We start from the raw sequence: 23,206 nt of genomic DNA, 5'->3' as shown, positions 1-23,206 counted from the left end.
AAATTACTGTTATGCTTGAGCCCATTGTTGCAGCCACTGTGTCAATCCACCTAGTTGAGGGTCTTCCTCTTTTTCGCTGACTCTCTATCTTTTTTTTTTTTTTCTCTATCTTACCAAGCATGATGTCCTTCTCCAGGGATTGATCCCTCCTGACAACATGTCCAAAGTATGTAAGATGTAGTCTCGCCATCCTTGCTTCTAAGGAGCATTCTGGTTGTACTTCTTCTAAGACAGATTTGTTCATTCTTTTGGCAGTCCGTGGTATATTCAATAAACTTCACCAACACCATATTAAAGGCTTCAATTCTTCTTCGGTCTTCCTTATTCACTGCCCAGCTTTCACATGCATATAAGGCGATTGAAAACACCATGGCTTAGCTTGGGCACATCTTGGTCTTCAAGGTGCCATCTTTGCTTTTCAACACTTTAAAGAGGTCTTTTGCAGCAGATTTGCCCAATGCAACGTGTCATTTGATTTCTTGACTGCTGTTTCCATACGTGTTGACCGTAGAGCCAAGCAAAATGAAATCCTTGACGACTTTAATCTTTTTCTCCATTATCAAGATGTTACTTATTGGTCCAGTCGTGAGAATTTTTGTTTTCTCTATGTTGAGGTGTAATCCATACCGATCTTCATCAGTGTTTATAGTTCTCTTCACTTTCAGCAAGCAAGGTTGTGTCATCTGCATAATGCAGGTTATTAATTAGTCCTTCAATCCTGATGCCGTGTTCTTCATGTAGTCCAGCTTCTTGGATTATTTGCTCAGCATACAGATTGAATAAGTATGGTGAAAGGATACAACCCTGATGCACACCTTTCCTGACTTTAAACCACACAGTATCCCCTTGTTCTGTTCCAATGACCGTCTCTTGATCTATGCACAGGTTCCTCATGAGCACAATAAAGTGCTCTGGAATTCCCATTCTTCACAAAGTTATCCATAATTTGTTATGATTCACACAGTCAAATGCCTTAGGATAGTCAATAAAACACAGGTACAGCCTTCTGGTATTCTCTGCTTTCAGCCAGAATCCATCTGACGTCAGCAGAGATATCCCTGGTTCTGTGTCCTCTTCTGAATCCGGCTTGAATTTCTGGCAGTTCCTGTCGATATACTGCATTAGCGCAATGTCCTCCAAATTCATTCAGGTCGTGAGATGTTTCTCAGAGCTGTCATTATTCTTTATCATTTTGTCGTAGTCCTTTGAGTGTGTGTATCACAGCTTCTTAATCCCTTCATCTGTTGATGGCCACTTCGGCTGTTGCCATCTTTTTGCTATTGTGACTAATACTGCAATGAACGTGGGTGTGCATAGGTCTATTAGTGTCATGGCTCTTATTTCTTTAGAGTATTTACCAAGGGGGAGTGTTAGATTTTAAATATCTTTTCATCTCCCACAGAGCCTAGCACAGTGCAACCTCTAGGCATTACATCTTTTTAAGATGTTGTGAATGGATCAACCTTCTGGCCCCTGCGTGAGCCGCAGAGGGCGCCCGAACGTAGGGCTGCCGCTGGGCGGAACCCAGAGCTCGCGACGGGGCCGCGCCCGGAGCCATTTTGCGCTGAACCCGGATCCGGAAGTAGCGAGGGGCGGGGCCGGCGCTGCGGGGTGAAATCCGCACCCCGCGAAGATGCTGCTGGACCTGTCCGAGGAGCATAAGGAGCACCTGGCCTTCCTGCCGCGAGTGGACAACGCGGGTCAGGGGGCGGGCTTCTGGGGCTGGGGAGGGGGCCGGGAGAAGCGCCCGCGCTCACGGCCTTTGGCTTCCGTTGCAGTGGTCGCCGAGTTTGGGCGGATTGCGGTGGAGTTTCTGCGGCGGGGTGCGAACCCCAAGATCTACGAAGGCGCCGCCAGTAAGAAGGGAGGGGGCGCGGCTCTGCAGGCTGCGCTGGGGGGTGTGGACCGTTTTCTGTCGCCGTGGAGAGATGGGGGCTACTGGGACTCCGGGGGTCTTGTTCCCAAGACTTGCTGATAGAAGAAAGCCAGCAGGGCGTTTCAGTCAGGGCGCAAACCCTGCCGGTCCCCCAAGTTGCTGTGAGATTGTTAAACCGTCTGTTAAGCCCCTTTCCTCAGTGTGAAAGTGAGCATACAACCTGCCTTTCAAGACGTGATGCTTGTGCACCAGAGTCTGAAATAGCTGGGTCAGCTGTAAATGTCGTGCATGTGTTTGGTTATTATTCATTGTTCAGACATCTGCTTGTGTTGAAGTGTGTGTGTGTGTGTTTCTCTAAAGGAGGGGTGGTTACCCGGACTAAGTCAATCCCCGTCCAGTCCTTCCTCTGCCAGGCTCCATTGGTCTGCAATTTTGTAAAGAAGGTTAAACCAAAAAACAAACTTGTTGCTGCGGAGTCATTTCTGACTGGGCGTGATCCCGTGCGTTACAGGGTGGAACTGCTCCAGAGGGCTTTCTTGATGTACTCTTCACGTTCGCATTCAGTTATCAACCAGAGGTTGGCAGTTAGTGCCCTCCCAGCTGAGCTGGGGAGAAGAGGCCTGGCGATCTGCTTCCTAAAGCTTAGATAGCCAAGAAGACCTATGGAGCACTTTTACTCTGTAACACGTGGGGTCGCCATGAGTTGAGATCCCACTTCACCACCGAAAACAACAACAGTCTATATGGAAACAGATGGGCAGGCCTTTTGCGATGCCACCGGATGGGTTCCAACCACCGGTCTTTTGGGTATTAGCATCCCGTGGGCAAACCACATGCGCCACCCAGACCTTCAGGAAACACTGAGTGTGTCTCAACAAGACACCGTGACCAACTCATTTCTTATTGCAGTGTTTGAAAACACGAGATAATGGATTATATTTTTTCCTAAAATGAGAGTTTGAATGAAAGGATAAATATCACACAATAATTTATCTGCTAATTTTTGCCTCTCATTTCTCAGGAAAACTCAGTGTGAGTAGTGACACCGTGCAGCGTGGTGTGGAAGGGTTAACATACCTCCTCACTGAGAGCTCCAAGCTCATGGTAAGGCCTTCTGGGGGCTGCTTAAAAAAGGTCCAGGTACTCTGTATCATCATCCTGGCCGGTACTTGTGTATGTCAGTGTTCTTAATGGTTTGTAACTGATTTTGTGAAGATATGCCTGAACATTTTGACTATGATATGATCTGCTAGTATGAATTCCTTTTGTTAGTAAATTAAAATCACTTCTGTGGTATGACTGGGTTTTACTGGGTTTCTATGGTATGTGTCCTGATGAAATGGTTTATTCTCTTTGCGTAGTGCTTAGGGAGAGTAGGAGGGAAAACGGCACTTCCGTTATTTCCTTTTTATATGTCATTAAAGTGTTCTATTTTTATGTATCAGTAACTGACATTTTAGAATAGTGGGCGAGAGTTGTCTTTAACTATGAGGGATGCTGTCTCTTTTACTACACAGAAATGAAATTAAGGGCTGTCATAGTATTTTATTTATATCAGTTATTTTGGCGTTTACTAGACAAAGATAAATATTGATGCCCTGCTAAACTCGATTCACTTTTAGATTTCTGAACTGGATTTCCAAGACTCTGTTTTTGTTCTGGGATTCTCAGAAGAATTGAACAGACTACTTCTTCAGCTCTATCTGGACAACAGAAAGGAGATCAGAACTATTCTGAGTGAATTGGCACCAGACCTTCCCAGTTACCACAGCCTTGAGTGGAGGCTAGATGTACAGGTGTGGCTTTTTTTTTCTTTTCTTTCAATCTGACATAGAATATAAGAATTATTTTAAGTTTATGTTCTCATGCTTATTGTATTCTGTACAAACTTTAACCACACTCTGATTGAAAACGTTGGTTTTTTTATATTTATTTTCAGACTATTTCACCAGTGTTCATTTGCCTACATTTTTAGTATATTCAAATCAGTTTAATTTGCAAAATCTGTAAGAAGTTGATTATTTGGGAAAAGAAGATGGTTACGCAGATTTCTTTAAGGTGGTGCTTTGATCTTTAAAAACTTTTCTCTTTAAATGTAACACACATGTAGAAAGGCACACAGGTCATAATTATATAGCTCAATGAATGAATGAATTACCACACAGTGAAGATACCCAGGAAGCCAACACTTAACCATGACCAGCATCCCAGAAGCATCTTCCTTGCCTCCTACCAGTTACTCTCTTCCCACCTTTCCAGAGGTAACCAGCATCCTGACTTCTTTTTTTTTTCTTTTATTGTGCTTTAGATGAAGGTTTACAGAGCAAATTAGTTTCTCGTTAAACAATTAATACACATTTTGTTTTGTGACATTGATTGTCATCCCATGACATGTCAACACTCTCTCCTTCTCGACCTTGGGTTCCCCATTACCAGCTTTCCTGTCCCCTCCTACCTTCTCGTCCTTGCCCCTGGGCTGGTGTGCCCATTTAATCTTGTTTTGTTCTGTGGACCTGTGTAATCTTTGTCTGAAGGGTGAACCTCAGGGGTGACTTCAGTACTGCGTTAAAAGTGTGTCTGGGGGCCATACTCCTAGGGCTTCTCTAGTCTTTGTCAGACCAGCAAGTCTGGTCTCTTTTTGGGAGTTAGAATTTTGTTCTACAGTGTCCTGACTTCTAATGTATGGATTAGTTTTGCCTGCTTTTTAACTTGTGAGTAACACGGTCTTTATGAGACTCACCCTTTGGTTAGTTTTAAAGCTGCATAAAGAAAAGGGACTTTTTCAGAACATTGCCTATAGCCCTTTTTTCAGACCATTGCCTGTAGCCGTTTATTCAGACCATTGCCTGTAGCCCTTTATTAAGCAGTGAAAGGCGAGTTAATAGACGTTCGTAGAGTCTCGTCTATTTGCCGATTAGACTTGTGCTAAATGCTTTGAGACACAGAAGAAGTGTAAAACCCCTTTTCATCTGGAGAAGATGTTACCCGGTGAAGTATATTAGATGTTCCCAACTAACTAGTGATTACAGATAGCTGTAACATAAGGTTCTGGAAGAAGAAAAAAAAAAGAATATAATTGTTTAAATAGAGGTGCTGAGTGGTTCAAAAAAGCTGATATTCAGGGAGTTCACTATGTACAGCATGATCCAGAAAACTTCAGCAAAAGGGGGTGAAAACTTTGGAAGGATGAATGAATAGAGAAAAATAGGGTAATATTCTTTATACCCGGTAACCCAGTGCCGTAGAGTCAATTCTGACTCGTAGCATTTATATATGTATGCATATATATGTATTTAATTTTTTGTGTGTGCTTTAAGTGGAAGTTTACAAATCAAGTCCGTCTTTCATATAAAAACTTATACATACTTTGCTATATACTCCTAGCTGCTCTCCCCCTAATGAGGCAGCACACTCCTCTCCACCCTTTATTCCCCGTGTCCATTCAGCCAGCTCCTGTCCCCTTCTGCCTTCTCATCTCCCCTCCAGACAGGAGCTGCCCACGTAGTCTCATGTATCTACTTGAGCCAAGAAGCTCACTCCTCACCAGTATCATTTTCTGTCTTATAGTCCAGTCTAATCCCTATTTGAAGAGTTGGCTTTGGAAATGGTTAGGGTATATATTCTTGACAGAGGAGTTTAAGTTTTGAAGGCCCACATGGATGTAGGGACGAGCATGTGAGTATGTGGTAGAGTGCCCTGGCTCTCAAACCTGCCTGCATATTGGAGTAACCTGGGGAGCTTTAACAAATTCCAGCGCCTGTGTCCCACCCAAGAGATTCTGATCTAATGGTATGAGGGTTAGCCTGGGCAGCAGGATTCTTAAAAGCTCCCTTTTTGCCCAGGTAATTCTAATGTTCAGTAAAGTTTGTGAACCGCTATTACAGTGAATTTTTCCTGATTTAAATGGAGGTAAGGTTAAAGCGCTTGGCTGCTAACCAGAAGGTCGGCGGTTTCAACCCACCAGCTGCTTCACGGGAGAAAGATGTGGCACCCTGTTCCATAAAGATTTATAGCCTTGAAAACCCCATGGGGCGGTTCTACTCTGTCCTGTACGGTCGCTATCAGTCGAAATCAACCTGATAGCAGTAGATTTCCAAGGTTGTCAAAACAGGTTATAGAAATTCAGTTAGAGGCATTTAGACCTCACAAAGCAGACAATAAGGAAGTCTTTGTAGATTCTTGGGTAAGAAAGTGACATTAAAACAATCGTTTAAGAAAGTTAACCTGAGCATTCTTGGGCAGACCAGAGTGACAATGGGAATTAGAAGTATGAAGAATAAAGTTTTATTGGAACACAGCCGTGCTCATTAGTTTGTGCATTGTCTGTGGCTGCTGTGGCAGTACAGAAGCAGAGCTGGGTAGCAGTGATAGAAACTGTATGATCTGCAAAGCCTACAATATTTATTATCTGTCTCCTTACAGCAAAAGTTTGCTGACTCCTGGTTTAAACAATGCCTCTCTTTGTGAGAAAGTCCTTATCTTCTGGACGTGGTTAAGTCCTGGTGGCATCTGTGTTTCTTTTTTCATGGCAGTTGTGTTTCTCTTTTGACAGTCATTTCACTCACGCATAACCTGTTTTTCTCATTAGACTGTAAACTCTGGCATGGCAGAGGCCATGCATATCCTTCTTCAAAGCCTAAATGTCTCCACAGTTCACAATCTTAGCTGTTGCCTTTTCTTCCTGTTTGACTATGAAAAGAGAAGCAATTAGAAGAAGCCTCTCACATGCTCCCACCACGACATCTGCTAACCCACCCATGTCTGTACCTGCTTGCTCTTCCTTCCCTTTGGTTGCTCTTGATGAAGGGCCTGTGCTCCTGTCTACGGGCAGCCCATTCCCTTGTGCACTTGAATCCATCCCTTATGCCATGTGAGGACACAGTTCCAGCAATCATTGCCTCTGTCTCCTGCATCTCACTCCCCCTCGCCCCACTTTCTCATTCCCTCCAGCACACGGTTAAAACCCAGCCTCCACTCCGTGTATCTCTCCTACTGCCACCACATTTTTTGTTTCCATTTACACCCAGAACTCCTTAAAAAAAGTTGTGTCACTGACTGCTCTTTCTTTCTTTCTGTTCCCTTGAATGCACTGTGATCAGGCTTTTATTCTTGCCACTGTACTGATGTAAGTCTTCTACTGACATCACTTAGTTTTCATTCCATTCTACTCATTAGCAGCGTTTGTCACAAGTGATCACTCCTTCCTACTTGAAAACACTTTGCCAGCTACCTTCTGGGAAATCACTCCCTTTTAGTTCTTATCCAACCTCACAGGCCCCTCCTTGCCAGTCTCCTTTCTGGCTCCATTTTATCATCAACCTTGAAACACTGAAAAGGTCAGTCTTCAGTCTTCATACTTTTTCCATTTACATTCCCTAGCTGATCTCATCTATTTTGATGGCTTTAAACACTCCGTGTATACACAGGATTCCCAAATTTATATCTTTAGCCTAGACCTGCTCTCAAAACTCTGGAGTCCTACGGTTGACGCCTCCTTGGCATCGCCACATAGGTATCTGATCGGCATCTCAAGTACAGTATGTCCAAACCTGAATCTAGCTTTTCTGACCACCCTCCCTCCCTAAACTACTCCTTCCACGGTCTTCCCCATCTCAGTAGATGGTTTCTCAGGCCAAAAATACTTTGAGTCGTTCTTGAGTTCTCCCTTTCTATCAAAACCTCATCCAATCATCAGCAAATCCACCTCTACATTGAGAACATGTCCACAATATGACCGCTGCCCTTCCATTGGTTAAAAAGAGTTGGTAAATTTCACATCAACATTCTAATTTCCAGCACCCCTTGAAAAATGAGAAGTTCGGGCACCATTGGATCCACACTCTCACATGACATTAATCAATTGAAAAAAAAACCCAAACCCGTTGCCATCAAGTGAGTCCTGTCTCATAGCGACCCCATGGGACAGGGTAGAACTGCCCCATAGGGTTTCCAAGGAGTGCCAGGTGGATTTGAATTGCCGACCCTTTGGTTAACAGCTGTAGCACTTAACCACTACGCCCCCAGGGTTTCCGTTAATCAGTTCAGAATTCAGGGCATTTAAGGTGATGGCTTAAGTTGCCATGTGCTGTAATAGTTGAGGATGTGGGCATAGACCTTGGGTGTAAAATTAGCTGAAACCACGAAGGAGAGTGATATTTTGAAAACTGAACTGAATCCTATGAACTGAATCTTACAGCACTCGTGGTTAACAGAAAGAAAAGTCAGCAATTAAAGTAAAGGTGGTTTCGGGAAAGAACAGCTACCATTACAGGATAATGTCACTAAAAGTAAGGTAGAGGAAAATTTACAGTGGAGTGAAGATCTGGGGTGTCAGTATTGACAAGCCAGAAGGCTTAGGATTTGGTCAGAAGAAGGACACAGCTGCCGTTCTACTTCTTCAGGTTTTATACCTGGGATAGGCTGGATGGCCTTGAGGGTTTTCCATTCTCCTGAGCATTCGTTGGTATGTGCAGATAACGGTAGGAAAGATTGTTGCTTGTGTCCTGTTTATCCATTCATGCTTTCATAGATTCAGTCATCAAACTGTGGGACATCTGATGTGTGTCAGGCCTTGTGGACACGGCAGTGAATGAAACATGGTCCTTGCCTTTAAGGCTCACAGTCTCGTGGAAGGAGGAGGAAAAAAAAAAAAAAAGCAGCAATTATAATCCAGTGTGATGAGTTCTTAAGTAGGAGTGAACACAAGGTGTGGCATAAACCAGATTGTAGGCTTCATGAGGGCAGGGGTTGTGTGTCTTATTTGCTACTGTGTCCCCAGCACAGTACCTGGCATTCAGTAGGCATTCCGTACTGAATAAAAAAATTAGCAGAGGGTTAAGAGAAGTGGCTTCTGAAACCAATTTATGAAATATTTCTTGTACCTGTCGTGCCAGGTGCTGTGGATACAGTAAAGATCAGGCACAGTTTTGCTCTTGGGGACGTGAGAAGCAGCAGATCCTATGGGCTCATGAAGAAGAGATGACTCTGCTTAGACCTTTATCTGTAGGTCGTTTCATGATAACTGAGTACAGGAGACGTGGGGACGGTCATGTATGTGTCGTTCAGCAGTGATTATCTTGTATAGGGATGGTCTCTTGACTTCTGAGGGCCAGTAGCCTTTAGCAGTTTTTTTTTTTCCTAGCTTTACTAATTTGCTTTGAGTTTTCCGTGATGAAGAGATTTTTAGAAGTTAGCAATTTAAATTGAATTTTCTAAAATTAAACTTGAGAGCTTGTTTACCCAGTGTCGTTAGTCTGAGCTGCTGCCTTGCTGTAAGGACTGACACGGTTTAAGGCTGACGGTGTACTGAATGAATGTGGTCTCTTATTTGGTGAAAAGCACTGAAGGACTGAAAAGACTACCCAGAGAACTAAACGAGTTCCTGAGCTCATTAGCTGAAACGATTACAAAGGGATTTTAACTAGAGTACATTCTTCTGCTTATGGGAGATGGGCATGTCAGATCAAGACGGGCTGGCTGACTAGGAGACTAGCAGCAGGATACAGAGCCTTCATTCTTGAGTAACTGACTTGTCTTTACGGAGACCGGTAGTGAATGGACAACTACCGTCTAATTACTGTGCGGTTACTACGGGAGACAAATTAATCATCATAGCTTAATTTTTAGTGGAAACGTTTCCCAGGCTTCATAAATTGCCTGTACAATTGTGGCCCTTGCTGATGATATAATAACATCAGTAAGGTGAAAGCATCTGAGACTGGGCAGGAGCGTATCACTTTTAGGGCTGGCCTATTTACAACTGCATCAAAGCATACTGGTCTTATCTGGCCCACATGTTACTTGCTCTGAGGCTGAATATAGGACTGAATTCTTTTAGGAAAGTTAGCTGAGTGAAACATGGTTTGTGTGTCTTGTTTCCTTTTTGATGTTTCCTGCCAGGTCGCACTCTTCAGTGATAGCCCTTTTTTTTCTTCCTATTTGCAGTGACACGTGATATTTTATTTTAAAGTTGTTGTTCTGACTGTGTTTATAGGGCTGAGGACAGAATTTTACACCCACGAGAAAGTAAACCCATGTCGAGAGCTTTGCGGCCTCCTGTTCTTTATCCTGTAGCACTGTCATCCAGCTTCTTTTTGAGAAAAGCTTAGGCCTCATGATGTGTTATTAGATGTGTGTGAAGTGTGTTATTAGACTGTGTGCATAAGCACACAGGTTTTACCTCTAAGAGATGCTAAGCAATCAGGAGACTGCCAGGATGAGGACTCTCCTGTTTGATCCAGTTGGGTCACACACACAAGGACAGTTGGCAAAGTGTTGACAGCTGGAAGTTGTTATTATTATTTGTAGAAGGTAGACAGTTAACAACAGGAGCAGATGACTTATCAAAAGCAAACCACAGACAGCAGGAACGGATTTGAGTTGGACCTGTCCCCTGTACCCCTACGAGTACCCTACTTACCATTGTAGGAGAGGAACCCATTTACGTCCAAAAGGGGACCCGTTCACCCTTCCCAGATTACCCATGTCCATTTTTGTGTCGCTGGATGGGCATGCCACAGATCAGGTGTCAGCAGATGTGTGTCTTTGTCTTTCTTAGGTGTGTTGTCATCCCAGGTCAGGTGTGGCATGGATGTTCACTCTGTCTGTCTCTCTTTCTCTCTTTCAGGCTTTGCTGGGCTGGGTCTGGCCCCCTGTGCTTACTGGTCCAGCTCTTAACCAGCAGCTTCAGGACGACCTAGGCCAGGGCCATGGTTAGGGCAGCATTAATGACAAGGCAAAACTATTTTACAGGCAACCCCTGTACAGCGTATTTCCAGACTTCTGAGGGCCTCCTCTCAGTCTCTTAGCCCCTCTCAGCTGTCAGCACAGCTAGGACGTCGGCCACTGCCAGAGACAGGCCAGCTCGGCCCCTCACTGCCGCTTGCCCTGCTTGGGCATCTGTCTGCACAGGCCTGGACTGTGGCTGCCTCCCCTTTATGGGGTACCCAGCTCCACTGATGACCTCCTTCCTGGAGGTGCCCGGCTCTGCTGGTGACCTCCTGCCTGGAGGTGACCAGCTCTTTTGGCAACCTCCTGCCTAGAGGTGCCCGGCTTCATTGGTAACCTCGCCCATCGCCACCATTGACAGTCTTACAGTTCCCACTGCTTGCACTGCTGCCACCATTTCTCTGCCACTCAGCTCTGCTGTGCTTGCCGCCATTTCTTAGTCTTCAGTGTACCAGCTCAGTGTTATTACAGCTCCTTTATTTGAGTCCAGGAGGCTCTCAGCGCAGAGACCTTGGATCCAGAGGACACACTCCTCTCCAGGCTCTTGTTGATGAGAACCAAAACCAAAACCAAACCCCCTGCCGTCGAGTCAATTCTGACTCATAGCCACCGGATGGGACAGAGTAGAACTGTTCCATGGGGCTTCCAAGGCTGTCACTCTTTATAGAAGCAGATTGCCACATCTTTCTCCTGTGATGTGGCTGGTGGGCTTGAACTGCCTGCCTTCTGGTTAGCTGCTGAGCGCTTTAACCACTGCACCACCATGGCTTCTTTGTTGATCAGGAGGTCCCCCAAAAACCTCTGTGCATTGGCTGCTCGTATAGGAAAAAAAAATCCTTGTTAATTCAAGAATGGCTTTTTAAAACGAGTCAGAATCGACTCAACAGCAGTGGGTATAGTGGATGGTAAACCAGCCAATCCTGTGGTAGAGAAAAGACCCCCCAGCTCTGTTGAAGTAAAATCAAAAGGGATTTATTGAAGCCAGAGCTTTGCAATGGAAGGTCACAAAACCTCAGGCTGAAACTCACAGATCTCAAGGATAAAAACAGAAGTCTCTGGTAATTGTAGTGCATTACTGTAAATCAATGAAAATAAAATTACAGCATTCTCATTGATTTACAGTAATTAAGGCCGTCAAAGGCGAGACAAGTAAAGCATAATCTTTAACGTTATTGGTTACATGAATGCATCAATTGGCTAAAAGACATAATGGAAAGACATGGGATCAAGGAGGGTTCATGTTGGTTACAAAGCAGTATCATGACGGATATCTTCAGGAATGGTTGATTGACAGTCACCTTGCTCAGAGTGTTGGATCTCTGGGAGAGAGTAGAAACAGAGTTTCTGTGATCCATCACTTTGCCCAGAATGTCAGAAAGCTGGAGGAGACTGAGATCAGAAGTTTCCATGAAGTGTTCACATTCTTTAGCCTGGGCACAAAGAAGCTCATTTCCTTAATTACAGTGGATTGGGAGGGTAGAATCTGGGGGAAAGGTTACCTGGATCTGCTAGGCAGCAAATGTAAAACCTCAGTGAAAGATTGCATTGAGCTCTTAGAGTTAGTTCAGTCGCTTTACAGGTAGATCAGATATCTCTTTCTATCTTATATCCTTACCAATCCTCTGGGGCAGATTTCAGGCCACCTAGCAAAGCAACCAATCCTTGCAAGCTGCTTAGGCAGGTAGCAGACAGACCAATCACTTGACAGATTTTAGCTCAGTCAGTCATTTTGGGAGAAGTGTAAACCCAGGGCCAGAAAGACCACATAAAGGAAACATTGCACCACAGTTAAATTATCTCTTTTCTAGAAATTCTAAAGAATGGTATAGATACTTACCTGAAAAGGTTATTAATTTAGATAGTGTGTTGCCTGATAATTGGAGGATAGACTGTCAGTACAGATGTAGAGGGAAAACAAATAGAAACAGCATATAATTCAGTGGTAACGAGTAATAGGATATTTATAGTCTGCATATTTGTTACACCTGGAATTTCTGTATTAGAGAAATTATTTTAAAGAGATACTTTACCCTAAAAGTACCTATTTTGTTTGGACACTGGCTCACCCAAAGGGATTGGCGTGTTGTTTCCAAATGATTTTGGGATGTTAAATTTTAACCTTGGACCAGTATCTTGGGTTCCTTTGGAAGCCCAGATCATCTAGAAATATTAGGAAGAAGTTATTAGTCAGGATGTTTTATGCTATGGCATTAAATTAACCCTGAAATTAGAAACCTCTTAAGTTGACTTCTTGGCCTTTTGATGTGACTTCGGTAGTTTGGGATAACTTCTGTGCTTTTTTGTAAAACAAGACGTTTCAGGTTCGTCTTCTACATTTCCTGTCCTGGACCTTGAGTCAGCTAGTAACAAATCGCAGAGATTACTTCAAGGAGCCTCCTTTTAATGGAGATTGTAGAGAACACACTCCGGTGCTAGGGTGGAATGTCACCGCTCCTGAGTTGGTCATTGTTTCTAATATTTTTTTAAAAATATGTCAGTGGTACTTGTCCTTTAAATTTGGAATATATCATAGAGACCAGTATTTATAGATAACCCATTTAAAGGATAATAATAAAACAAGTACCAGTGTACCTTCCACCAAGCTTGAGAAATAGAACAAAACCAGTTTCTGTGAATCGCTTATGTGCCCCCCTCCCCCACATTTTCCCCTCTCCTAGCCCCCTGGAAGTAACCATTGTCCTGAATTTTGTATTAATCTTCTTTATAGTTTTATTACATGTGTTTTGCCACTACACAGCATGTTTTTTAGATTTACTTGCTTTTGGCCTTTATAATACTGGAATTGTGTGTATTAATTCTGTGACTGACTTTTTGGTTACAGCATTTTCTTGAACATCCATCTATGACAGTTCATGTTGTTGTCATTTATTTTTTTTCACTGCCATTGGATAAGAATTTCATTTTAAGAAAAGTCTTGATTTTTTTCATTATGTCACTAGTGAATATTTGGGATGTTTTCAATTTTTTTTGACTGTTTTAAATAAATACTATTGTGAATAAATGTGTATGTGTAAGCATGTAAGGTGTATACCTGGGAGTGGACTTGCTGGGCGGTAGGGTGTGTGCGTTGTCAGCCTTACAAGTAAGGCATACAGTTTTCCTGAGTATGCTCCCAGCACGCACCAGCAGCAGCCGAGAGGTCCCATTACTGCTACTTGCAGGGCTCAGTATGGACGGATTTTTAATTTTTGCCAGTTGGATGTGTGTAAAATAGTATCTCGTTGTGGTTTTATTGGCCGTTTTCCTGATTTCTAATAAAATTGGATGAATTTTCCTGTGTTTATCTGTGTTGCTGTCTTGTGAAATGCTTGTTTAGGTCCTTTGCACATTTTCTGTTGAGTGTTTGAGTTTTTTTTCTTCGTAAATCAAGAGTTCTTCATACATACTGGATACTAATCTTTTGCTGGTTACGTATGCGTTGCAGAATATCTTTTCCCAGTTGGTGGTTTGGTTTTTCGCCCTCTTTAGGCATCCTTTGAAGAAAAGTTATTAATTTTAATCTAGTTGAATTTATCAGTTTTTTTCCTTGATGGCTTGTGCCTTTTATATCATGTTTAAGAAATCCTTCCATACTGTAAGGTTGCATATATGTTCTCATTACTTTACCTTCCAAAGGTTTTAAGGTTTACTTTTTAGTTTGAAGTCCATGATTCATCTGAAATTTGATTTTTGGGTATGGTGTGGGGTAATTCTAAGCATTACGTATTCAGCATGGTTGTTAAGTCATCATTGTGCTCTTGTTCCGTTTAAAATCAAGCTTGCAAGCAGAAGCCTCAGACAGCAGATTAAACCAGCAGTGACAATAAAGCTGCACCTTAATCAGAACGGAGATCACACCACGCAGGTCCTGCAGACAGACCCCGCTACCCTGCTTCACTTGGTCCGGCAGCTGGAACAAGCCCTGGAGGAGATGAAGACAAGCCACTGCAGGAGAGTTGTCCGCAACATCAAATAGGACCAGTTTGAAGGGTTTCATCCTCTTGAATCATTGGTGAATTGATGATCTCACAGTAGTTACTCTTCTCAATTAATATTATTTTTTTAAATTCATAATGATAAGTACGTCTAGATCAGAGGAAATTTCTTTTCCTCTGCCAGGATATTGAGATCATGATCATAAGCTGAAGTTCCTTTCCTGGTGCCGGATGTGGTCGGCTTCATGACAGATTGAGATGTGTTTTGTATTTTAAACGTGTAAATAGAAGTGAACCAACTGGAAATGAGCCCGTGCTGTTTGTATTGTCTGTGTATATGAATGACTGTCCTGTTTTTGATACTTCTTTTCACTGCTTAACTTTCTTCATTCTTTTCCTCCTTATCGACCAAATTTGAAAATAAAAATTCAAAATGTAATATTATTGCTATTCAGAATATTTGTAGACAGTTCAGTTTTTTTGACTTTTAAAATCACCCCACAATGTGAATAGCCACAGCATAGCTGAAAGTAAAAATGATTTTTAATTAAAAATGCTATATTGTTATAGGCAGCTCATGCATTTTTCTTTGCATGTGAAGATAATAAGTACTTACCGTGTGGCTTAAGTCAGAGTCGACTCCATGGCAATGGGTCCCCCCCGCCCCACTGGCTCGAGTGGGATTCAAACTTGTATGAATATATATTGCATTTTATCAAGGACTAGTTTTTTTCCTAAGTACCCAAAGCATCTAAGAAACATGCCCTTACTCCCCTTGATAAACTAATTTTTAAACTAAGGGACGCAGGAGCAATAGTAAATTCTTGATTATCTAGATACAGATTACAGTCCCTTTTTGTAATTTTGTTTGAATAAACTGTGAAAGGATGGAAAGGAGGCCATGTTTATTATATAACAGTAAATATCCACACTTGATTTGTATTTTGTCTTTTAGGTGGTAACCAAAAGGCATTGGCCTGAAACACTCAGATGTGATGTGTTAGGCCAGCCTGATAGGAGAGACACAGTGGCAGACTTAGGAAGAAGATTCATGTGGAAGGGTGAAAATGGGGGTTCAGCCTTGGATACATACCCAGGGCCTTATCCAGAGAGCCTTATCCCCACAGACCAATCCAAGAAGGCCTCTAGAGCCATCAAACTCTAAGCTGCACTCCAACCTCTATCCACACTTCACCACCTAAGAATTAGAGATTTTCAGGCCGAAGTCACATCATGTTTCCTTCTCCTCAGAGAGGAGAGAGACTGCCAGGGAACGGAGTCCAGTGGGAGACAAGCACACTTGACGTTGCAGCCCATGGTGTCCCTTGCAGGTATGTGTTCTGCAATTACAAGACACTGTGATATCAGATATTAGCAAAGTGTAATGAGAAATAATTTTTAATTATAGTGATAATTTGATGAGTGAAGCTTTCTCAGCCTCACTAACAAAAAGAAACTTTATATTGATAGGAAGTAGTGGCGTATGTCATCAAGTTCAAAAACAACATGCCTGCCAAGCTTATACGACAAAAGTAGCTCCGCGAGGCTTCTTATATGGCCACACTGGGTGGAAGATAAGCAGGGCTGACCCCAGCCAAGCCTGAGATAATAGCCTGTGTTTCCTTGGAGCAAACTTCCCTCTACCCCTCGGTCCTTTGTTCTTACCCCATCAAAAGAAGAAGGCTGGGTTAGTCTTTTTTATTTCTATCAAACTCCCCCGGCCTCCTCTCTACTCCACTATTCTTCCTGTGATGTGCAGCCGTCTTCACCTTCTGGGCCAGGGTGAGCTGGGAGCAGTCCCGCTAACTTCTTTTTAGAACTTGGGGCTCACCTTTTAGCACAGGCCATCTTATGAGACTCTTCCTTTTCTTGCTTAAGCATTCCTCTCCCTTGGGGACTTCATGCCTCATTTGTTTGATGGCACATTTTACATTTATTTTGCTTGTGTCTGAGCATAATATCTGCAGATGTGGTTGTTGTCCTCTCCAGTATGACCCAAGTTTCCTGGCTCAGGAACGTGCCTTCACATCTATACGTCAATTTTTATTAAAACGTTTTGGATTATGGGTGTGCTGATTTTTCAGGATTGGCTGATGCACGTTGAGACTTAAGTGTCATGTCTTTCATGTCTTAAGGCCAGAATCGTAATACCTTATTTATTGGAACAGAACTATGAGCAGACAAATAGTCTTGAATAACCAATGTATGTATTACAGAGTCTGTACACTTCACTCATTGGAAGTCTCCATGGTGTTTCACAAAATTTCAGTGAGCTTGTTTTGTTATTAATATTTCCAAGCTTGGATAATTGTGGAAGAGCAACCTAGAAAGGTGGTAGGGATGTCCCAAGAAGAAAATATGCCTTCTTTGAAAAATAAGAGCCTGACAATAAGAAAAGTTTGAAAAAGCCATTAAGCCTGTTGCTGTCGAGTCAATTCCAACTCACAGTGACCCTACAGGACAGAGTAGAACCGCCCCATAGGGTTTCCAAGGAGCAGCTGGTGGCTTTGAACTGCCGCACTTTTGGTTAGCAGCCGAGCTCTTAACCACTGCGCCACCAGGGCTCCATAATCATTAAAAGTGTATGTAAAGGATGGGAGCCCTTAAGATTCATAATATGTGGCCATTTAGGGTAAGGGGGTATAATCTCGTGAGGAGGTTAACAGGCCAGTCTTTGGAGTCAGACAAAAGGGTTTGAACTGAGGCTTCTTGTGTTTCCTTGATAAACTCTCAGAGCCTTGTTTTCCTCATCTCCAAAGTCAGATTAATAACACTTAACCTCATTGGCTTGTAGGGGCTAAATGAGCCCATACATATAGAAGGTTTATTCTAGGACAAGGCTTTAGAAAGTACTCAGTAAATGCTGACTGTTACTAACGTTCTTGTTTATTGAATTGAATTGAATTATGCCCAATATGCTCTAAGAAACTGGGAGGAAATGTTAACGGTGGTTGTTTTTGGGTAGTAGGATTATGGCCGTTTCTTCTCCTGATGTCTATAATGAGTTTGAATGACGTTCATAATATTAAAAAAAAAGCAACTTAATAATTTTAAATTGAAGCCTGAAAGGAGAAAAAAGGGCAACAAATATTAATACATTTTTTTGCAATATTTTCATCTGAAATTTTATTTTTGGGATGATAAACATATAGCTGTCTAGAAAACTCTTCAAAACTATTTGGTCCCCAAAGGAGTCAGGTAGACAGACTAAGGGTTTTACATACAGACTTGGTCTGCCCAAGCCACCCATTGCCATCAAGTCAACTCTGACTCATAGGGACCTTATAGGATAGAGTAGAGCTGCCCCATAGAGTTTCCAAGGCTGTAATTTTTATGGAATTGTACCCATGGAGCAGCTAAAAGATTTGAACCTCTGGCTTTTCAGTTAGCAGCCAAGTGCTTAACCACTGCACCACCAGGGCTCCTTAGACTTGGTCTAGACTCCCTCTTCTTTTTTACCCCCCACCTCCCCACTAGTGAAAGGAGTATGGAAATCTCAAGGCATTAAGCCAGTTCCCTGTTTCTGGGTAGTATTGCCATCTAGGTAGAAAATTGTCTGCTCTTTTGAATCTCTAAAGGAAAACAGGTAAAACTACCTTGTAGTTTTTCACAGCCCTCAGGCCAGGAAGTTCTGTCAGCTTCCGTATTAAAGTCCTGCTATAATTCACTCTTCTCTGTACTCATTTTAAAAAACAGATGATGTGACTAGGTCCCTCCTTAACTTACTCTTCCAGCATGTCCATAATCTTAGGTTACTCTCATGTCTTCCTTTATTCCACAAGCTGTGGAAAATGTTTGGGTGGAAAGTTTATCATACTCTGTTGCCTCTAATTTAAATATGTTTGCCTTTAAAACCACCACTACGTTGTGTTCAAACTTAAATGTTATTGTTTTGTGCTGTCGAGTCAATTCCGACTCAACAGTGGAAAAACAAGAGCTCAACTCCACAGTTAATGTGGTTAGTTCAGTTAGCTTTACAAGCTTGGAAAATTTTAATTATAAAAGCAGAGTAAGCCTGTTATTTTTCGCTTTGCAAAACAGTATGCTCTCAGGGTTGCAAAAACAGTGATAAACTTTATGGCAGTGTAATATCTATTTAATTATTCGATCAGTGAGTACTGATGGCTTCCTGTTTTTGTGTTTTTCTAGCTCCTCTCTGCCCAGGAACCCAAAGGACTGAAGTATGCTTATGGGCATGAGTCCATAAGATTCTACATACCAGTATGGGGAAATAGAGGAAAAGTGATTTTTTTTCCTTAATAGGCTCAAAGTTAAAGAAATATCGGAAGTACGAGTAGCTGTATTGATGTATCCTGAAACTTGGCTTTTACTCAGGGTTTTTGCCATCCTAAACGCAAGCAACTTTTTATAAGATTAATTATTTTTTTATAATTATAGCAAAAATTGCATTTATTATAATTAGAAATATTACTAATTATACAGCCATCAGAGTAACAGGCCATGTTCTGTTTGTTATGCATGGAACAGTCTGGCCAGCAACCAGTTAAAAAGAGAAGCAAAACAGAAGAGAGGATTTTTGCCCTTTCTCTGAAGCCCTGGTAGCACAGTGGTTAAGAGCTTGGCTGCTAACCAAAAGGTCGGCAGTTTGAATCCACCAGCCACCCCTTGGAAGCCCTATGGGGCTGTTCTACTCTGTCCTATAGGGTCACTATGAGTTGGAATTGACTCGATGGCAATGGGTTTTTTTTTTTCTTTTTTTAACCAACCATATGAGATCTTTTAAATCTTCTAATCTTAATGCTTTTTCTCTTTTACCCTGAGCTATATAATTCATCCACTTAGGTATTGCATTTTGTTAATGGGAAAAACAAAGCAAAATTTAAAACCTCTTGTAACTCTTTTTTACATGGTGCAGACTCAGTTTTGTTAAGCATTCATTAAGAGCTGCGAGTGATCTGTGTAGTATGTCAGGCAAAGGATAAATTCCAAATCTTCTCAGAGTTCAGAACGCTCTCAGGCCATTCTGTCCCCTGGTGTAGTTTAACCCATAAGCTCATTAGGCTGCAGAAAGGGATCTGCTGAGGAGACTGTGCTGAGAAGGGGAGTTGTCTGCTCTATTGTATGTTGGAACTACTTTTCCTTGAAACTCCACCTTCTGGAAGGCAAAACTCCGATAGGATGCAGTGGCTGGCACTGTAGAAACGTGCAGAGGAAAGGCTAGATCACTACAGAGGACTGTAGAATACTCGGACACGGCCAGGATGGCAGAAATTATTCTTACCCCTTGTCCGTTGAAGTGGGGTTCCCTGAGGTAACCGGAGGTGTGATGGGAAAAGCAAATTGAGGTCTCTCTTACCTGCATTCCAGTGTTGTGATTGTCCTAAGCCCAATGAGAAGCGGATGCCTGTGGTTTTGAAGGAATGTGCTTAGTTCACAGAACGAAAAGGCTTCTCGGTTAGCTCAAAGACTAAAAACACAGAGATTGAAATCCAGAGAATGAGGAAAAGAAAATCCAGGGAAGTCTTTGAGTTTCATCAGGGCAAGTGTAGATGGTTAGGATATGATTTCTTGGTATAGCCTGAAACCCGTATGCTTTTATCCCAAATAAACACAAAGTTCTTACAAAGGTCCAGCAAGTTTAAATGCTGCAGTATAAGGAATTGCTTCATTTGCAGCTGAGACTCTTGCACGATTCATAGAATGGAGAAGAGAAAACCAAAAAAGACTACAGATGGTATTTTTTCAGTACCTGAAAAAAAAAATGAGCAAGTCACCATATACTTTTCAAAAAGGCCAAAGTGATTTGTCTTAAAGTATACGAAGTATAATTCAAAGTTCTTTGTGTTTTCAGTTCAAGTCCCCAAGGATAAAATTATTGTGTACTCTTTTCTATGCTTTTTTCTTCTACCCTTTGTCTTTTTCCCAACATAAATACCAAACTCCATGCCTTTCATGAGCCCTTGGAACAATTTCTTTTTATGCCAGACCTCTCTTCAAGACTCCTCTCCCCCTTTTAAAAGATTATTTTTTTTAATTGACATATAATCCACGTAACAAAATCACCCTTTCAAAGTGTACAACTCAGTGGTTTTTAATAGGTTCCCAGAGCTGTGCAGCCATCACCACTATATAATTCCAGAACCTTTTTATTACCCCAAAAAGAATCCCTGTACCCACCCATGAGCAGTCGTTCCTAATTCCCCCCTCCCCAATGCCCCTGACAGCCATTAATCTGCTTTCCGTGTCTGTAGATTGGCCTGTTCTGGACATTTCCTAGAAATGGAATCTTGTATGGCCTTCCATGTCTAGCTTCTTTCACTCAGCATAATGTTTGCCAGGTTCGTCCATGTTGTAGCATGTCTGTCAGTCCTTCATTTTTTTATGACTGAGTCATATCCCACTGTATGGATACTCTCTTTTTACAGTATTTGATTGAGTCTTATTCCTGGTCTTACCTGGAATTAAATCGTTACATTTTATTTTACAATGTTCATGGGAGAACCTCTAGCAGACTTAGTAGTGTGTTTTCTACATGATTGTTGTTTAGAATTTCTTCCCAGATACAAGTTAGAAAAGTCTGAAAGAAATTTCTTCCCAGCCAGTAATTAGTAGAATTATTCTCCAGTGGTTAGATGTTTTTATTTTTGGCCTTATGCAAAAATTATACCAGGTAGGGAGCCAATCAGATAAGCTGTTCAAGGAACTCATAGCTGAAACCAGCTCCAAAGAAAAGTGGATCAGTATTATATGCTTTTTTATTTAAACCCTGAGAACTTCCCACTGAGTTGAGGGCATTTGTCAGATTTAGGGAAGATTTGGATTGGGCAAATTTGCTGCAAAATACCTCTTTAAAGTGTTGAAAAGCAAAGATGTCAGTTTGAGGACTAAGGTGCACCTGATCCAAGCCGTGATACTTTGGGTCACCTCATACGCATGGGAAAGCTGGACACTAAATAAGGAAAACCGAAGAAGAATTGATGCCTTTGAATTATGGGTTGGAGAAGAATATTGAATATACCATGGACTGCCAGAAGAATGAACAAATCCATCTTGGAAGAAGTACAGTGGAGTGTTCCTTGGAAGCGAGGATGGCAAGACTTTGTCTCACATACTTTGGACATGTTACGCGAAGGGACCAGTCCCTGGAGAAGGACGTCATGCTTGGTAAGATAGAGGTTCAGCAAAAAAGAGGAAAACCCTCAACGAGATGGATTGACACAGTGGCAGCAACAATAGGCTCAAACATAGCAACAATTGTGAGGATAGCACCGGACGGGACAGTGTTTTGTTCTGTTGGACATAGGGTCATTATGAGTTGGAACCTACTCAACGGCACCTGACAACAATAACGACATAAAAAAAACTAACACGTGAGGAACGTGCTTAGTTCAGTCAAGTATATGAGACCAAATGGGTGACATCTGCCCAAAAGCAAAGACTAGAAGGCAGGAAGTGACAGGATAACTGACAAATGGATGTGGAGAACCCAAGGTGGAAAGAGAAAGGGGAAGAGTGTTGACATATTGCAGGGATTACAACCAATGTCAGAAAACAATTTGTGTATAAATTTTTTAATAAAAAATCTGCACTGTAAGCTTTCACCTAAGATACAATAAAATTAAAAATAATAATAGTCTACTTCTCTCCATTCACATTACCCCCATGCTACTTGGTTCACCATTATCCCCTGCCTGGTCTACTGTGTCTGCATCTAGTTCACTGGTCTCCCTGACTCCCTCTTATTAAGGACTCTACTGTCCCCCCTGCCGCCCCACCTGACACACACGCAGCCATGCATTCCCTACATAGCAGCCAGAATTATCTTCCAGAAAGAGAAATCGCGTCCTTCATGTGCTTAAAGTCTTCTGTAGATTTGCAGTGCTTTTGGGATAAAGTGCAGACTTCTTAACATTGCTTATAAAACCCTTCCTAATTTAGTTCCTGCCTTTATCTTCAGCCTTTTCTCTCCAGCGTTCTCATGTTCTTTCAGTTCCCTTGCTTCTTCATTGAACTTGATGCTTCCATTGTCTGGGCCCTTTTCTCCCCATCATCTGCCCAGGTAACTCATATACACTCTCCTGGTCTCAACTTAAACATTATTTCCTCCAGGAGATTCAGAGCCCCTGCTCTGCGTGCAAGGAGCCCTGGTGGCACAGTAGTTACGTGCTAGCTGCTAACCAAAAGGTTGGAAGTTCGAATCCACCAGCTGCTCCATGGGAGAAAGATGTGGCAGTCTGCTTCCGTAAAGATTACAGCTTTGGAAACCCTATGGGGCAGTTCTGCTCTGTGCTATAGGTTGCTATGGGTCGAGATTGACTCGACAGCAATGGGCTTGGTTTGGTTTGGGCTCCGCTTACCTGGTACCTTGTACTGCCTTATCACCAGAGTCATCAGGTTTTGCGGTAATTACTTGATTAATTACCATTTTTCCCCTGGACTATAGGAACTGTGTCTTTCTTGTTTTCATCTGTTTCCCTGGTGTCTGTCACTGTGACTGGTACATGGTAAACTCCTATTAAATGTTGAAGGAAGACAGGGAAACAAGGAGAGAGGAGAAAGGAATATAACTAAAGTATAATGCAAATTTTACATACATTTTAAAGTTTAAAACATGAGGTTCCAAATTTTGTTCTTCTGTAACACAAGTATGATTTACAGGAGCTTTATAGTACAAATTATGTGTATTGTCAGGCTTTTTTTTTTTTAG

The 23,206-nt window shown here is 42.2% G+C and overlaps 1 protein-coding gene across 4 annotated transcripts; it reads left to right on the top strand.

The window, feature by feature from the left end:
- Positions 1–1,583: 1,583 nt before the first annotated feature.
- Positions 1,584–22,554, top strand: COMMD2 (COMM domain containing 2). Of its 4 annotated transcripts, XR_010319155.1 has the most exons (7): positions 1,584–1,700; positions 1,779–1,856; positions 2,898–2,980; positions 3,499–3,672; positions 14,382–14,615; positions 15,790–15,869; positions 18,688–22,554. XR_010319155.1 is itself a non-coding variant. In XM_064275586.1 (6 exons), the coding sequence occupies exons 1-5, from the start codon at positions 1,634–1,636 to the stop codon at positions 14,577–14,579; spliced, it is 600 nt and encodes a 199-aa protein (XP_064131656.1). In that variant the 5' UTR covers positions 1,584–1,633; the 3' UTR covers positions 14,580–14,615; positions 18,688–22,553. The 4 variants fall into 4 exon arrangements, 3 of the variants coding, with proteins under 3 accessions (XP_064131656.1, XP_064131655.1, XP_064131654.1); XM_064275586.1 differs by lacking the exon at positions 15,790–15,869 and having other exon boundaries at positions 18,688–22,553; XM_064275585.1 differs by lacking the exons at positions 15,790–15,869; positions 18,688–22,554 and adding an exon at positions 15,494–15,783.
- Positions 22,555–23,206: the final 652 nt, after the last annotated feature.

This window comes from Loxodonta africana, chromosome 23 (assembly GCF_030014295.1).
Source record: "Loxodonta africana isolate mLoxAfr1 chromosome 23, mLoxAfr1.hap2, whole genome shotgun sequence".
NCBI lineage: Eukaryota > Metazoa > Chordata > Mammalia > Proboscidea > Elephantidae > Loxodonta > Loxodonta africana.
This window is presented reverse-complemented; position numbering and strand designations above follow the sequence as displayed.

Excerpts from the sequence above, each read along its gene's own strand:
- COMMD2 (XM_064275586.1), top strand. The coding sequence starts at position 1,634 with ATGCTGCTGGACCTGTCCGAGGAGCATAAGGAGCACCTGGCCTTCCTG. Across the intron at positions 1,857-2,897 it reads GATCTACGAAGGCGCCGCCA|GAAAACTCAGTGTGAGTAGT; the intron begins GTAAGAAGGGAG and ends CTCATTTCTCAG. Across the intron at positions 3,673-14,381 it reads AGTGGAGGCTAGATGTACAG|CTTGCAAGCAGAAGCCTCAG; the intron begins GTGTGGCTTTTT and ends TTTAAAATCAAG.